The sequence below is a fragment of the Mchenga conophoros genome, linkage group LG3 (genome assembly GCF_057382185.1).
Source record: "Mchenga conophoros isolate Kocher_MC1m ecotype Shallow Benthic linkage group LG3, M_conophoros_male_GT1.1, whole genome shotgun sequence".
NCBI lineage: Eukaryota > Metazoa > Chordata > Actinopteri > Cichliformes > Cichlidae > Mchenga > Mchenga conophoros.
In genome coordinates, this window is record NC_140528.1 from 37,653,498 (window position 1) to 37,669,775 (window position 16,278).

The window sequence follows — 16,278 nt, forward strand, 5'->3', positions numbered from 1 at the left end:
GCAAACATGTAGGGGACACAGCAAACATGTGGGGGACACAGCAAACATGTGGAAGAAGGTGCTCTGGTCAGATGAGACCAAAATGTAACTTTTTGGCCAAAATGCAAAACGCTATGTGTGGCGGAAAACTAACACTGCACCTCACTCTGAACACACCATCCCCACTGTCAGATATGGTGGTGGCAGCATCATGCTCTGGGGGTGCTTCTCTTCAGCAGGGACAGGAAGCTGGTCAGAGTTGATGGGAAGATGGATGGAGCCAAATACAGGGCAATCTTGGAAGAAAACCTCTTGGAGTCTGCAAAAGACTTGAGACTGGGGCGGAGGTTCACCTTCCAGCAGGACAACGACCCTAAACATAAAGCCAGGGCAACAATGGAATAGTTTAAAACAAAACATATCCATGTGTTAGAATGGCCCAGTCAAAGTCCAGATCTAAATCCAATCGAGAATCTGTGGCAAGATCTGAAAACTGCTGATCACAAACGCTGCCCATCTAATCTGACTGAGCTGGAGCTGTTTTGCAAAGAAGAATGGGCAAAGATTTCAGTCTCTAGATGTGCAAAGCTGGTAGAGACAGACCCTAAAAGACTGGTAGCTGTAATTGCAGCAAAAGGTGGTTCTACAAAGTATTGACTCAGGGGGCTGAATAATTACACACACCCCACTTTTCAGTTATTTATTTGTAAAAAATGTTTGGAATCATGTATGATTTTCGTTCCACTTCTCACGTGTGCACCACTTTGTGTTGGTCTTTCACGTGGAATTCCAATAAAATTCTGTCTGGACAATGTCATATCATGAGTAATAATTAAAAATAATCCATATACATAAAACAAACACATGCACACACACACAGTGACATTTTAGACCTTCAGAATACTGTATATACTTTGGGCATCTTGGTGCTGATCCAGAATCCTTACATTATTATTTATTACTAGAGCTACAATAATAAAGCAATGAGGAGGGGGAAGTAATAAATATGAAATAATGTATTTATGATGATTCCATTTGTTTCACTATCCACTCTGTGCAGGGCAAAGCTTATTACATGTTTAAACTGTAGAGATACAATAATTTTACTGCTGTAAAATCCAAATTTTGTCTTATTTAAAATATAAATCTAATATAATCTGCTTCTTAATGTATGTTCTTTAAAATACAGTGTGGCGTGGGTGTGGTCTCTGGCCAGCTGCAGAGGAGGGGTGACGCAGTGAGCTCCCGGGGCGGTGCAGGGGCGGGGTGAACAGGTGTGCTGGGATCTGACAGTGATTGTGTCTCTTTATATGTTGGCAGTGACAGTCGGAGGAGGAGGGCGGACATGACAGCAGAGAGAGAGCGGGAGTGTCTGTGTCCCTGTACAAACGCACAGTATTAAATAAAAGTTCGGCTGTCGTCAAATTCGCTCCAGCTTATATTTCTTGGGTCCAACGTTACATACAGCTTGTGTTTTTTAATATATCATAATTATAATAATGCATAATTATGTGGACATGCATATTAGATCGTTTTTTAGTGGAATATAATCCCTCCAGAAAGGCAGGAAAAGCTCTGTAACTTGCTTTAAAACTAAATATGTTCCCTAAAACGGTGACAGAGCTACAGACCCATGACAGCCTTACACAGGTAGCCAGCAGCTATGACCAGCACTACTTGTGCAGTTAATAAAAGGACAGGTAATGTTTGTCGCCCTGTTGCACACACAGCACGCTCATTTGTTTCAGTTCGTCAGTTGCAACAAGACAACTTACCAACGTGTACGTAATAAGCTGATACTCCTGGGTGCTACACACTACAGTGTACGCTGTACACCTACTTACTGGTTGTGTCGCATCAGTCTGTGTCTCTGAGTTAACTTGTGTTTCTCCTACAGCTCCGGACCGCTAAAAATGCGCGTGCTCTTTGTGAGCTCGTTCCCAGCTCGTAACCAGCGCGTTCTGCCGTCAAGGGCGATCATTGGTTAAATGTGATCATGTGACTGATGCAAGCCAGATCCTTTTATTTAGCAAAACTGTGATTAATAGTTAAATATTATTGTTGAGGGGCACAGACAAGACTCCGCAAAAAATTTTAAAAGTTGCCTCAACAAAAGGGCACTCTGGGCACCCATCAGGAAAGGGGCGGGTGCTCAAGCCCCTCCAGCCCCCCCCCCCCCCCCCCCCCTGCACGTGCCTGCTGTTACACCATCGTAGGTTATACAGGCACTGATCCAATAGGTGTTTTGGCAGCCATCTGCTGTGACTGGTTGGGGGTGACGGAAAAGAGACGAGGGCAGATGGCGACAGGATAAAAGACACACATCAGGAAGAGACAAAGTTTATTACTCCTACTGATTAAATATCACAAACAACAGCCAATACAAACTAAACAACAAGCTAACAGGGGTGCTGCAGTCTTGGAATAAAACTGCAGAGATGATCAGTCTATGAAACCAAAGGTGCGTTTTATATTGGGAGAAGTACCAAAAAATGTAAATAATGGGATATAAACTTGGCACTAGGACAAGCAAATGATTTTAAACTGGGCAGGAAAAATAAGATGCTTTTGAGTGGAGTCTCATGGGTCCCCCAAATATTTGTATCTTTACAAAAAATAATAATAACCAAAGCGCAAAAAAAGAGTAATATTTGGCATAATTAAAACTTGCCTACTAAGAATGACATAAAAATTACATAAAGTAGCACAAACACTTTAATATGCCACGGGTAAATTGAGCTGTGGCATTTTTCCTTTTTAAATCCGCCTTTTTTCTGAGCTAATTGAAAGCTGTTTAGAGATCCGTGGTTCTTTCACAGAAAATGATGCATTACTGTAAACTGAACACAATATAAAGTATTTAAAATGAGTTAAGCTTTACACATGTGCCGCAGTGACATTACTGCAGGTGTGATTCACTGACAATCACTTCCTCACTGAATGTTTCAGTGGTGCAGTTGCTCGGGCCTCTGAATCTCTGTTTTTTTGTATTTACCTGCTGCTGATGCTCCTCATGCTTACCTCTGGTCTTACCTTTGCTTCTTCCCCTCTGCTTGGATCTTCACCCATGTGCCTGTTGGACTGTCCTCTCCTCTGTAAACTCAGAGACCTCCTTGCCCTCCCCATTACACATTCTGGCTAAACTTGATAAAAAAAATACTGTAAACCAATGTGTCCTGCATTTGAGTCCAATTATCATGAACATAATTTCTCTCTTTTTAGTTAATAGATCAGATTGTGTGCTTTATAACATGTTTCCTTTATTTGCCTTTTCTTTCTGTGGTCATGTTAAAAAGCAGAGTGTAGTATATTGTTAGAGAATTGAGCCTGTCCACAGTAAAATAGTCACTTCTTTAAACTTAGTCCAAAATGGTGAGAAGAACCTTAACCTCACCTCAGAGTCTGACCTTAAACAACATTCAGTGTTCTGTTCTTCTTTCTGCTTTGTCCTCTCTTGTTTTCATCCATGTTTCTAGAGTTACATTTATTTATACTTTGTGTCGGCTCAGTGATTTATTTTTCTGTCTGCAGGTAGAAAAATCATTGACGTTTGCAGATGACACAGATGCTGTTATGTTTTCAGTGACTGAATGGAGATCATTGCAGTTTTCTTTGTTCTTTTTCCACAGATCAGACCACGAGCAGACTGCACTCCAACAACCCCGTCCACACTACATTTGACTGGTACTCACACTGCCCTTGAACATAAACTAAACAACATGTTGATTCCACCATGTTAGAAGATTTATAGAACTATCATATCATCCCCTTTATGCCTCCGTACTTAAGTAAGTACTTAAGTAAGTAAGTACTCATTCACCCCTCTTTCTGTCATGGTATAAAAAGCTCAGGTTTGCACAGACACACATACTACGTCTGAAAAGAAGATCCAAGGTAAAGTGTTGGGTCGGGTAGTGAGACTATGCTTAATGGTTATTTGTGACATGACAGTATTGCTGTAATTTCCAGAGAAATTGATGGCGGAAGGAAGAAGATCTTGCACAGTTCATTTTGCACTTGCATTAGAGCATGAAGCAAAGGTGGAGAGTCAGAAGACTGAAACTGACCAGTTGAAACAACAGCAGTTTTTTTTAATCATACGCACTGGACTCTAAACTAAAAAGTGATTATTAAATGTGAAAAAATGTAAAATTGCTGTACTGCATGGTAATTGGTTTGTTTCAGTGTCATGGAGCTGCAGATGTTTTAGAACATAAATCCTGAAAAATGCAACCAAAACCACCCCAAAAAAATTATATATATATATATATATATATATATATATATAATTTTTTAGGGGTGCAACGATACACAAAATTCACGGTTCGGTTCGATACTTTGGTGTCACGGTTCGATATTTTTTCGATACAAAAAAATGTTCATGCATTTTTAATTTGTCATTTATTAAAATTATAAATATATATTTTAACTCAAAAGTACAGTTTTTAAATTTAACCCTAACCCTTGTGCGTGTTTTTTATTTTGACAGCGAATGCGCACCTGCGGACCACTTATGTGCAGCCCTGGTTATTTAGCTCGTCATATTGCAGCCACAGAAATTCTTTTGTCCATGAAACCATAAAGCTGCACTTTCTTTTTGCCTTATAGTCTGATTTGTCATAACTTCTCCGTTTTGTGGTAAGCTTTTCTTTGGCTGTCACTTCTTCACCCTGACCTGTCTTATTTGGCTCAGCAGAACTGAAATATAAATCCTGCTGCTTTTACACACGCACTCACATAAGCTCAGCGATTCTCTGCGCGATCAACCTCTCACATGTTTAAGCTTGCTGCAGGAGATTTCACTTGTCATGTTTGCATAGTAAGCTAACGATTAATAAGACGATGTCAGAGGAATTGGTGCACAAATTATCATCACTCACAGATCAGTGCTGTCGCTCTCTATACACAGTTCGCACGATTGCAAAGTGAAAGCAAAAAAACAAGCGCAAATTCAAACGCGACTTCAATATGTCACATATTGACAGTGGCTCACCGATGCCAATGACATAATTACCCAGCTACATTTCTGAAAGAATGCAAAAGCATTGACATATATTTTTCCTACAATAGCCCGACGGGCAGGGAAGAGATAGATTTTGGTAGCCCGACTGAAAAAATCGCTAGCTCCGGGACGTCGGGCTAGCGATATTGCAAGCCCTGTATCTGATTGAGGAATCACTCATCTTTGGAAAAGAGAGTTTATTACAGAGAAATGGCTCTTTCCAAAATAAAAGCTATACTATCCGCTTCTTCTGGGCTATATTCTCAGCAGCATAAGGAGAATCATGTGCTAACAGCTGTCTAAATGACTCGGCTAAAGTTAGTAGCATGCTTGCTTTTTTTTTGTCTGCTTCCACTTGTCTTTGCACTAGGATGATGTCGGCGTAAATGTGCAGTCATATTCGTTGTGTTCCCACTAGTGCTTTCAGGTTAATCTCGTTGAAATGACCTTAACGCCACAACACGGCAAATCTCCGTTAACGAGCTACCGCCGATCGCCCCGTGCATGGGGCTAGACGGCCAACACGTTAACGAGCTAACTGCGCTAACACACTAGTTCACACCCATGTAATTGAGCATTGCATGGCACATCCAACATACTGTTTTACTTTAGTCCATGACTCGCTTACCTTCAGGGTCATACGTCACATGAAAACCAAAATAATTCCAAACGCCAGATCTGAATGAGGTTCAATTTGCCTGTTGCAAGTAGAGCTTAACTTCTGTCTCGCTAGCTTGCCCTGCGCTCTTCCTTCTGACGATGCTGTCTGTGTTGAGCGCTCAGTGGATCTGCGCTCGACAGTGCAGCCTAGGCGGAGTAGTCGAACACAGATTCACTGAGCGCTCAACACAGACAGCATCGTCAGAAGGAAAATTGATAAAATAAATTACAAATGTTGTATTGTTCGATACATATGCGTACCGAACCGAAAGCACTGTATCGAACGGTTCAATATCGATACGAATATCGTTGCACCCCTAATATATATATATATATATATATATATATATATATATATATATATATATTAGGGGTGCAACGATACACAAAATTCACGGTTCGGTTTGATACTTTGGTGTCACGGTTCGATATTTTTTCGATACAAAAAAATGTTCATGCCTTTTTAATTTGTCATTTATTAAAATTATAAATATATATTTTAACTCAAACGTGCAGTTTTTAGATTTAATGTTGCTGAAACAACAAAGGGATAAAATAAATCTATCTGATCAAGAAATCATCTTTGGAAAAGAGAGTTTATTACAGAGAAATGGCTCTTTCCAAAATAAAAGCTATACTATACGCTTCTTCTGGGCTATATTCTCAGCAGCATATTAAACATATCAGGTCCCCATAAGGAGAATCATGTGCTAACGGCTGTCTAAATGACTCGGGTAAAGTTTGTAGCATGCGTGCTTGTTGTTTTTGTCTGCTTCCACTTGTCTTTGCACTAGGATGATGTCGGCGTCAATGTGCAGTCATATTCGTTGTGTTCTCACTAGTGCTGTCAGCGTTAATCTCGTTGAAATGACGTTAACGCCACAACACGGCAAATCTCCGTTAACGAGCTACAGCGGATCGCCCCGTGCGTGGGGCTGGACGGCGTCAACACGTTAACAAGCAAACTGCGCTTCACCTCTTCAGTTCTGAAAGCTGATGGAGAGTCTCGGGTGTTTAACTCCCAGTGAGGTTGTGATGCTGGCGGAGGTCCTGAGAGTGGATGACCCACCCTGCTGTCAACTGAGTTACTGAGGTCACATGGGTCAATGTGTGAGGGGGGGGGGGGGGGGGGGGGGGGGGGTGAATGGCCCGGAAGTGATCCCAGGACTATGTTATGGGTAGCCAACACTTTTTCCATGTTTGAACTTAATGTGACCACTAGAGGGAGGTATGTGCCTCTTAGTGCCATAAGCCAGCTGTGCAGCAGGCAGGTTGTTTGGCTTCATTTTTGCACAATGGGAGGAGGCGCTGTCGCGTCGTCCATGTTTTCTACAGTCATTGATTTGGACACAGCCAATGTGTTTAGTTTTACTCTTCCCCATGTGATGTCATTATGTCCATTTGTGTCAGCTTTTTTCCCAGGTGCCTCCACTTCCCCATCACCTCATATGTGTATGTAAGTCTTCTGTCTCCCTTTGTTCATTGTTGCTTCGTCTGTGTTCCCACCCCCATGTCCTCATAGTCACAGAGTCATAGTGTGTGTCATAGTGCCCTCATATTATCACAGTATGTCATAGTTGTTCATAGGTTTCTTAGTTCTCCTGTCACCAGCCAAATAAAGGCTCGCTTTTGGTTTCAAGTTCCATCTCTCTGCCTATGTCTGTTCGTGGGTCGTCTACATACACTCCACAACCGAGACAGGAGAGGAACCTGATAACAGCTGAACGTTCTTTTGTTCACACGGAAAATAGGTGTGAAAGGCAAAATTATAAATTGTTTCTAAAAATAATTAAATAAAGCTGTTTTATTAAATGAATATATACATAATGCAAATGTGCTCATAAATGAGTTGACTCTGTGTTTTCAGAGTTAACAGATTCATTCAGCGATATTGTCTGGATCTGAAATATTGCAGGTACACGCAGAGTGCAGAGGATTTTTACACATACACTGATAATTGTTTTCTATAAGTCTCTGGGTCAGGAAGTCCAAACATGACGTCCTGAACTGGGCCTTAGAATAAGCTGAAGGATAACATTAGATAATCAAGGCAGGATGTGTTTTTGTGTCCATGTGTTTCTGATTCCAGGAGGAGCAGATACCAGGGGAGGTCGGATGTGGACGGGGAGGATTCGCAGCAGACTGCCACGTTGGATTTGGGAGAAGATAATAATATTTTGTCATTGTCAAAGTATAAAAGCTGTACAGCCCATTTCAGGGTTAGGGTTGGGGTCAAAGTGAAACTAGAAATATTTAGAATCACAATGAGTTCAAAGCGTGAGGAGGTCTGATGTTCCAACAGTGTTCAGGATGAGAATTATTACCTGCAATGCTCCAGTTTGACCTCATGGTGGCAGTGCCGTCTCACTGTTATAATGGCTACACTCAGACTACAGGAGAGAACAAGAGGCTGTACTAAAACTCTGATGTTTTATCGTGTGTTTATGACATCATGCTGACGTCAGCCTGATAATACCTGTTGATTCAACTAAACAGCCAAGGTTTCCAAGGTTCTTAAATGAACCACAAACTACAGGGTAAGAGTGAGCTGCTGAAAGTCAGATCTGTTCTTCAAAGCAGACTTTCAGCTTTATTACAAACTAAGAGTCGGATCAGCACAAATACTGACACAGAGATGGCTGCTGGCACTGCGCTGCTCTGCTGCACTTTGCTGTTTGTCCTTGTCTTCGTCTCTGCAGGTGAGATTGAACTAAACTGAGGTTCTCTCTGAGATAACAAGAAGTACAGGAGGATTATTTTCATCTGGATTCAGTTTGTCTGTGTGTGAAGGAGACACCAGGCTGGGTGGACACTTAACATCTGTAATCCAGCTGTGACAGAGACAAAGAAGTGTAATGTGTGTGTCAGTGTCAGTGTCAGGAGTCAGTATGCAGCTACAAAGCTTCTTGTTCAGTGTATACAAACAGCTGTAGCTCCATAAAGGCAGCATGCAGAGACTCACAGTGTCTTATAATGAGAGGCTGCTTTCTCTCACACATTATGTTCACTTATTATCAGCACATGTTGTTGTTCTGTGGAAGCTAACATCTTGTAGTTTCTGACACTTTGCATGTTTAGCATGAGGCTAAAATTCCCCCTCAGTGGGTCACTGGTGACCTGCTGGATGTTCAGAGGTTCATTAAATCCAACATGACTAAAAACTCAAATGTCAAAGTGTTGTTTCCTCTTTCAGAGCAGAAAACCATCACAGCTGAGTCTGGACAGGACGTCACTCTGACATGTCGAGCTCCAAACAACAACATTAGAGTAATAAAGTGGGAGAGATTTGACCTGGGAGATGATTATGTGCTTTTGTACCAGGATGGTCTCCCTGATTCAACACACCAGCATCCATCTTTTAAGAACCGGGTGGATCTGCAGGACAGACAGATGAAGGATGGAGACGTGTCTTTGATTCTGAAGGATGTGACAGTTCATGACGCTGGAGCATACGAGTGTCGTTTCTTCATGGAAGAAACTCGCTCATGGAAGTCCATCAGCAGCCTCAACCTGATTGTTACAGGTGAGTGAGTAGAGTTGAGTGTGTGTGTGATCAGAGGTGAAGCTGCTTCCTGGTTGTTGATGTGTGTTTGTTGTATGGATGAGCTGGTGGATGTCAGAGGTAGACAGATGTTTCTCCAGCTGTTGTCTTTGTGGCTGGTAGTCTAGAGTTGTAGAGCAGCATTGTTTGGTTAGAGCAGAAACAAAGACATTTATGAATCCGTCTCTTCTTCTCTTGCTCTCTAACTCGTCTGTAAACATGTGTGGGGAAACTCAATGTTAAAGCCTACAGCTGGAGGGGGAGGGGAGGGGTGAAGCTGGTGGTGAGTCTGTGAAAGTGAATCACAGTCAACTACAGCCCCTTAAATTGCCTTATTACACAATGCTGAGAAAGCATTCGAACGGGTGGAGTGGGATTATCTGTTTTATACTCTAAATAAATTTGGATTTGGCCCTAATTTCATTTCATGGATTCAGTTACTTGACTCCTCACCTATGGCACGTGTTAGAACAAATTTGTTATTCTCTTCTTATTTCCCACTTCTCCGTGGTACGAGACAAGGATGTCCCTTATCCCCTCTCCTTTTGCGTTATCAATTGAACCATTGGCGATTAAAGCCAAGCTGACAGCTGACAGTTGCATTAAGGGCATCTTCAGAGCTGACCAGGAGCACAAAATATCCGTATATGCTGACGATCTCCTGCTGTATATGTCAGAGCCTTTATAACACTGAATAAGCATATCCCTGCATTTATTTGGAATGCAAAAGTCCATGAATTCGTAAAGATTTCATGCAGAGGACTAGGCCAATGGGTGGATTAGCCTTGCCAATTTTTCAGTCTTATTATTGGGCAGCAAATATTCAAAATATGCTGGATCAGTAATTTTACCACAGAGACTCCAGCTTGGCTCCAAATTGACTCATCCAATTGTGGCAAAATGTGCCTATCAGCTTTGTTGAGTTCAGCTCTCCCATTAGAACTGTACACCTATATATGTAACCCTTTGTTGTATGACTCGCTCAGAATCTGGGTGCAATGTAAGGTTTGGGTTACACTATCAGCTCAAATCATATGTTCCCACCCTCAATGATGGATTCTGCCTTTAAAATATGGGAAGGTAATGGACTTAGAAATATCAAAGACCTTTTTGCAGATGGAATTTTTCTCATTCACGCAGCTCCTGAAGCAGTTTAATGTTCCTCGCAAACATTTTTTCCGCTATTTACAAGTTCACCACTTTGTAAAGAGTCGATTTCCTTCATTTCCAGAAGTACCTGAGGAAACTTCTTTGGATAAAATTATTAATATAAACACTCATAAGAGAGGGGCGATTAAAGAAATGTATGCTATATTATTAGATCTTCAATCTCCTTCTCTCTCCATCCTTAAAGCTCAGTGGGAGAAAGACCTTGGGATGACTTTAACAGATGAGCTCTATGTTTTCTCCATAGGGTACACTCTTCTTCTATATGTGCCAGACATGGGCTGACCCCCTGTGTAACAGATGTAAAGCAGAAACAGGTTCACTCCTTCATAGTTTTTGGCCCCAATCTTCATAACTATTGGGTGTCTACCCATACGGAAAAGATGCATATAAATCTTATAAAGTTTGTATCTGTCTTGTGTGAAGCTTGTATGAAAAGCATACAAGAGTGAAAACAGATTAAGATCCCTTGAAAATCATATAAATGAAACTTGTATGTTTTGGATATTTACTAAAACAATATAAGAAAGTAATGAGAAAGTGGCCACTTTCATGAGTAAATCATATAAGCCTTATATGATTGACTGTATGAAGTAGGCCACATCTTATGCAAGTCTTATAAGTTTTTTCTATTTCTTTTCCATATGGGTATATTTAACACCTTTTCAGAGATATATAACGTTAATTATGATCCCTCTGCTCTAATCTTTGGGGTGATACCTCAAAACATCACTTTGCCAAAATACTATTCAAATTCTTTGCTTCACTCATTGCAAGGCGCCTTATACTTTTAAGATGGAAGCAGGAAGCTCCTCCCACACATGAACAGAGGCTTGCAGAGCTCATGAAGTTTTTGCATTTAGAAAAGATGAGATATACACTGGTAGGTTCAACCACCAAATTTCTTGAGGCATGGCAGCCTTTTCTAATGTACATGGAAACATTTAAGATGACCACATTGTCATGACCAGATACCATCCATCCATTTTATTTTTGTTGTTGTTGTTTGTTTGTTTTTTGTTTTGTAGGGGTTTCTTTAGTTTGTTTGTTTGTTTTCTTTCTGTTATCTTTTGGGGTATTGTAAAAACTGAACAGCAAACTACTGTATGTTCAAAGTTTTGCCATTAACATGCTGCTGTAACTGAAAATAAAATGAAAAAAATAAATAAAACTCAAATGTCAAAGGAAATAAACAAAATATTTAAAGTCAACCATTCTGATCATAATTGCACTTTGACCTTTAACCTCTCTGCTCTGTGTTGTTTCATCTTTCAGATCAGAAAACCATCACAGCTAAGTCTGGACAGGATGTAATTCTGCCATGTCGAGCTCCAAACAACAACATCTTCGCTCTAGAGTGGGAGAGAGCTGACCTGAAGTCAGGAAATGTTCTTTTCCGAGTTGGTTGTGATATTATTCTAGATGACCAGCGTCCATCTTTTAAGAACCGGGTGGATCTGCAGGACAAAGAGATGAAGGATGGAGACGTGTCTTTGATTCTGAAGGATGTGACGATTTATGATGCTGGAACATACGAGTGTCGTTTCCTCATGGTAGAAGCACGCTCATTCAAACACAGCTTCATCAAACTGGTTGTTGATCCTCCAGGTGAGTGAGTAGAGTTGAGTGTGTGTGTGATCAGAGGTGAAGCTGCTTCCTGGTTGTTGATGTGTGTTTGTTGTATGGATGAGCTGGTGGATGTCAGAGGTAGACAGATGTTTCTCCAGCTGTTGTCTTTGTGGCTGGTAGTCTAGAGTTGTAGAGCAGCATTGTTTGGTTAGAGCAGAAACAAAGACATTTATGTCTCTTCTTCTCTTGCTCTCTAACTCGTCTGTAAACATGTGTGGGGAAACTCAATGATAAAGCCTACAGCTGGAGGGGGAGGGGAGGGGTGGAGCTGGTGGTTGTGAGTCTGTGAAAGTGAATCCTGCCGGTGCCATAGCTGCTGAAAACGTACTTAGTGCAGACACAAAACGTCCATCAGCTTCAAAGTGTGTCAGAAAAATGTCCACATGGTGACTGATGGATGAGAGAGGTCCCATTGTTGTTGTTGTGCACAAATCATTGAACAACACAAACACTTAGAGCTGCTTTCAGTGCTGCCTGTTTTGTTACTGCACACATTTCTGATGGTCCTACAGTCCAACGTAGCAAACGTCTCCCTGAAGCCTCTTCTTAGAGACCAAAGGTTGGATCAGAGCGAGCAGCTGAAAGGACACATCTATGAATGCAGTCAGAGACTTTCTCACAACCTCACACTTCATCTGGTCACATTTACACTCAGGTTCTCTGTTAGTCACTGAGATTACAGACTCGCACATTTAAAATAATCTGAATGTTGGATCAGATGAAGTTAATATTTTTTATTTCTTGAACATATGTTTAATTAGCATGTTGCTAAAGCTTTAAGTAATGCACTGGTGACCTGGTGTATGTTAACAGGTCAATTAATCAAATCCAGAATAACTCAAATGTAAGCTAAACAGCATAAATATTAAACATAAACAACATCATATTTCCCCCATGGCACAGTCCACTCAGCACTTCCTGGAGTTTCTCATTTGATCGTTCATCGACACTCATGACTTACAGAGACTCTGATCATCAAACACAGGAATAAAACAAGCAGTGAGCACAACAAAGGATTATTAAAGAAGGAATATTAACTCTATTCTAACTCTAGTAACTCTACACCAGGAAACCACCAAATCTTCTGCAAACGTGATTTTAACCAGTCAAAATGTTTTTGGATATTTATTCAGTGTAGAAACCTAAAAAGTCAGTTTTATTTTTAGATGTTTGGTTGTTTTGAACAATTATATCAAACTGTAAGTATGATGTTTGGTATATAGTATTATATATTGCATGGTATTGATATATTGCACTGTTTGAAGTGCTTCGTATATAAAAGTAGTAAACTGTGTACACAGTGTTTGGTGTGACAGAGCTGTTGTCACTGAATCACAGGTTCAGATGTTTCAGCCTCATAATAAACAAACACGTTTTCAGAGACTCGAGGATTTGACCTTCCAAAAGTCTCAGACATGTTTTAATGAGCTCTCACAGTCTGCAGCCAAACAGGTCAAATTATAAAGAACAGCTGGATCAACCCAACATGACCTCTGACCCCGAAGCAGCTGTTAGACCTGTGTATTTGAAAATAATTATGATTTTTTTTATGGTGAAAGCAAGATTCCAGACTGCAGTTTTGGTCAGATCATGTTTTTAAATAAAAAGCAGAAAAATCAACATTAACATTTTCTCACTTTATAAATGTTATGAATGATTTTTTCATCTAATCTCCTGAACTAGAAGAGGACACCTCACAGCTGTTTCTCACCTGCAGGTCAGCCAGGAGGAGACAGAGATGAACTGTGAGTCGGACGATCTGAGGACAGACAGAAACTCTCCTGAACATCCAGCAGTCGACTCTGATGATCATCATGTTCAGACTCGGACCAACAGTGTGTGTCTGTGCTGTCAGTGACTCTGAACTACAGTTTATTCATCTTGTTCATGAGATTTACTGACACAAAGTCAAACTGTGTTACAAACACACATGAATTTCTGATCTCAGAGTCAGTGAGTGTTGGAGCTTCAGGTTAGACAAATTAACTATTTTATGTTGGTGTGATTGTTTATTAACTTCATGTGACTTTTTCTTCTTTAAGTACAGTCCACTGGAAAACACTTTGTATAAAAATCATCTCTTTGGCTGACATTGTTTTTAGTTTGTAAACCAATCTTACCCAGTTTAACAGATTGTACAAACTGTTAACGTCTCTCTCTGATCCTGCACTGAGAAGTTTGACAACCTCTTCAACTTTTCTTTAACATGACACACTGTTCAGGTCAGATTTAAACTGCTTTGACCTTTGACACCAGCAAAACATCCTGAACAACTTTGCTGGGTTGAGACCTGATTACTTTTCATAAACAGACCCATAAGACTCAAAAATATGAAACATATTTTCACATTTTATACTGTTGTATAGATGATGCAAACCTTTGTACACTGATGCTCTTTTGGGTGAAGTTTGACTCATTTGTTTAGATGGATTTTCAGATCCACCAGTTTGGCTCAAGTTAGAAACATTGTGATTTTAGGGAAAATTGCCACTCATAATGTATAAATATACACATCATGTTTGTGTGGATTTGTAATGAGACAGCAGTGTCGGAGGTCACAGTCATCCTGTTGCCCACAGAAACAGACTCCTCCTGTGAATTAGTAAAGTAACACATGGAGCGCATGAGGAACAAAGGTCACATGTATCTCCTGAAGTGGATTCTGGGTCTCTGACTTCCTCCCACAGTCCAAAGACATCAACGGGTGTTTTTTATTTATCCGTGTATGCTGTGTGTGAATGTGTGGTTCCTACAGAACTTAATGGTCAGTAACACTAACATGTAAACATGAGTACATCACATCAGCACATGAAAGAACAACAGTGTGGCATTAATATTACAGCAGTGAGGACAGTGTGATGAACTGATGCTCTGATCTCTGGTCTGACCGAAGCTTTAACTCCAAACATCTCTCCACTGTTAGAGCTTCTGCACTGTTTCAGGTTCAAATCATGGTTCATATTTTCATGGCCTGATGGTGTGACGCCTCCACCTACATCACTGAACTGCTCCACTTCTGTACTCTTCTCTCTGTGGCCTTCTTGAAACATCCTCTTGGTGTTTGTGGGGTTTTTCTCAGTTCATGTGTGCCTTATAAGAGTTTGTTTTTTAAAGACAATGACAATCAGTGAATTCCTTCTGTGATTGAATGAAATATGAGCACTATGTAAGTGTGTAAGTGTTAATAAAGATTTACATGTACCTGTTGAATTCTCTTTTCATTGTTTTTGTCCCTCCAATAACAGACAAACCTCTGTTTCTGAAGTGCCTTAGAGCAACGTCTTCCTCTGTAACTGAATGCTGTGGGTAAACATGTCTTTACTTCTGTGCCTGAAAACAACATCTCCCTGTAGAAAGTGAAGGCTGAGCTCACTCAGATCACTCAGTCAGATCAACTGAGCTTAGAAATAAACTGATTTGTTGATTTTACAATGCTGTGATTGCAGCTATTCCACAACTCTCTCTGTTAATGGTACACATGGACACTGATTAAATGGTCATTGATCAATCATCATTATTCTTTCGGATAGCGATTGAGATTGCGGATAGAAGTGGCAGAAATGGGCTTCCTCCAAAGAGTGGTTGGCCTCTGCCTTAGAGATAGGGTGAGCAGTTTGGCTATTGGAGGGGCTCAGGGTAGAGCTGCTGCTCCTTCACATCGAAAGAAACCAGTTGAGGTGGTTTGGGCATCTGACGAGGATGCCTCCTGGGTGAATTGTTCCATGCATGTCCCACAAGAAGGAATCGAATGGAACTGAAGAAATCACTTGGAAGAGTGACAAAGCATTTCTCCAATTGAATGCGTCCAGATAAACAGAATCAACCTTTTGTGACACTTTTATAATGTTCAACACGATTACTAACAGATAACACACCCAGTGCACTAAACTCACTGTGTGCAGGACTTTGTTTGGTGTTTACATAAACGGTAAATGGTCTGAAATTCTATAGCGCTTTACTAGTCCCTATGGACCCCAAAGCGCTTTACACTATATTCAGTCATCCACACATTCACACACTGGTGATGGCGAGGCAGACATACATTGTAGCCACAGCGGCCCTGGGGCGCACTGACAGAGGCAAAATGAAAACAAACTACAAACTGCTGAGCTGTTGAACAGCTGATCCAGCCTTTAGTCTGAGCTGCAGTCAGTCACACAAACAGACTGAACAGGATGTGTTCTGTGCAGCACCTGCATGTAAAACAGAAGCAAAGCTGTTCCTGTGAAATGAAACTGAAAGCCTCTCTGAGCGTCTCCCTGTAGAAAATGGAGGCTGAGCTCAGTCAGATCACTCAGCC

At 40.8% G+C, this 16,278-nt stretch overlaps 1 protein-coding gene across 1 annotated transcript; it reads left to right on the top strand.

Annotated features, from left to right (window-relative positions):
- Positions 1–8,159: 8,159 nt before the first annotated feature.
- Positions 8,160–15,196, top strand: LOC146578507 (matrix remodeling-associated protein 8-like). The gene is made up of 4 exons (XM_085268756.1): positions 8,160–8,340; positions 8,835–9,164; positions 11,625–11,957; positions 13,696–15,196. The coding sequence occupies exons 1-4, from the start codon at positions 8,160–8,162 to the stop codon at positions 13,725–13,727; spliced, it is 876 nt and encodes a 291-aa protein (XP_085124882.1). The 3' UTR covers positions 13,728–15,196.
- Positions 15,197–16,278: the final 1,082 nt, after the last annotated feature.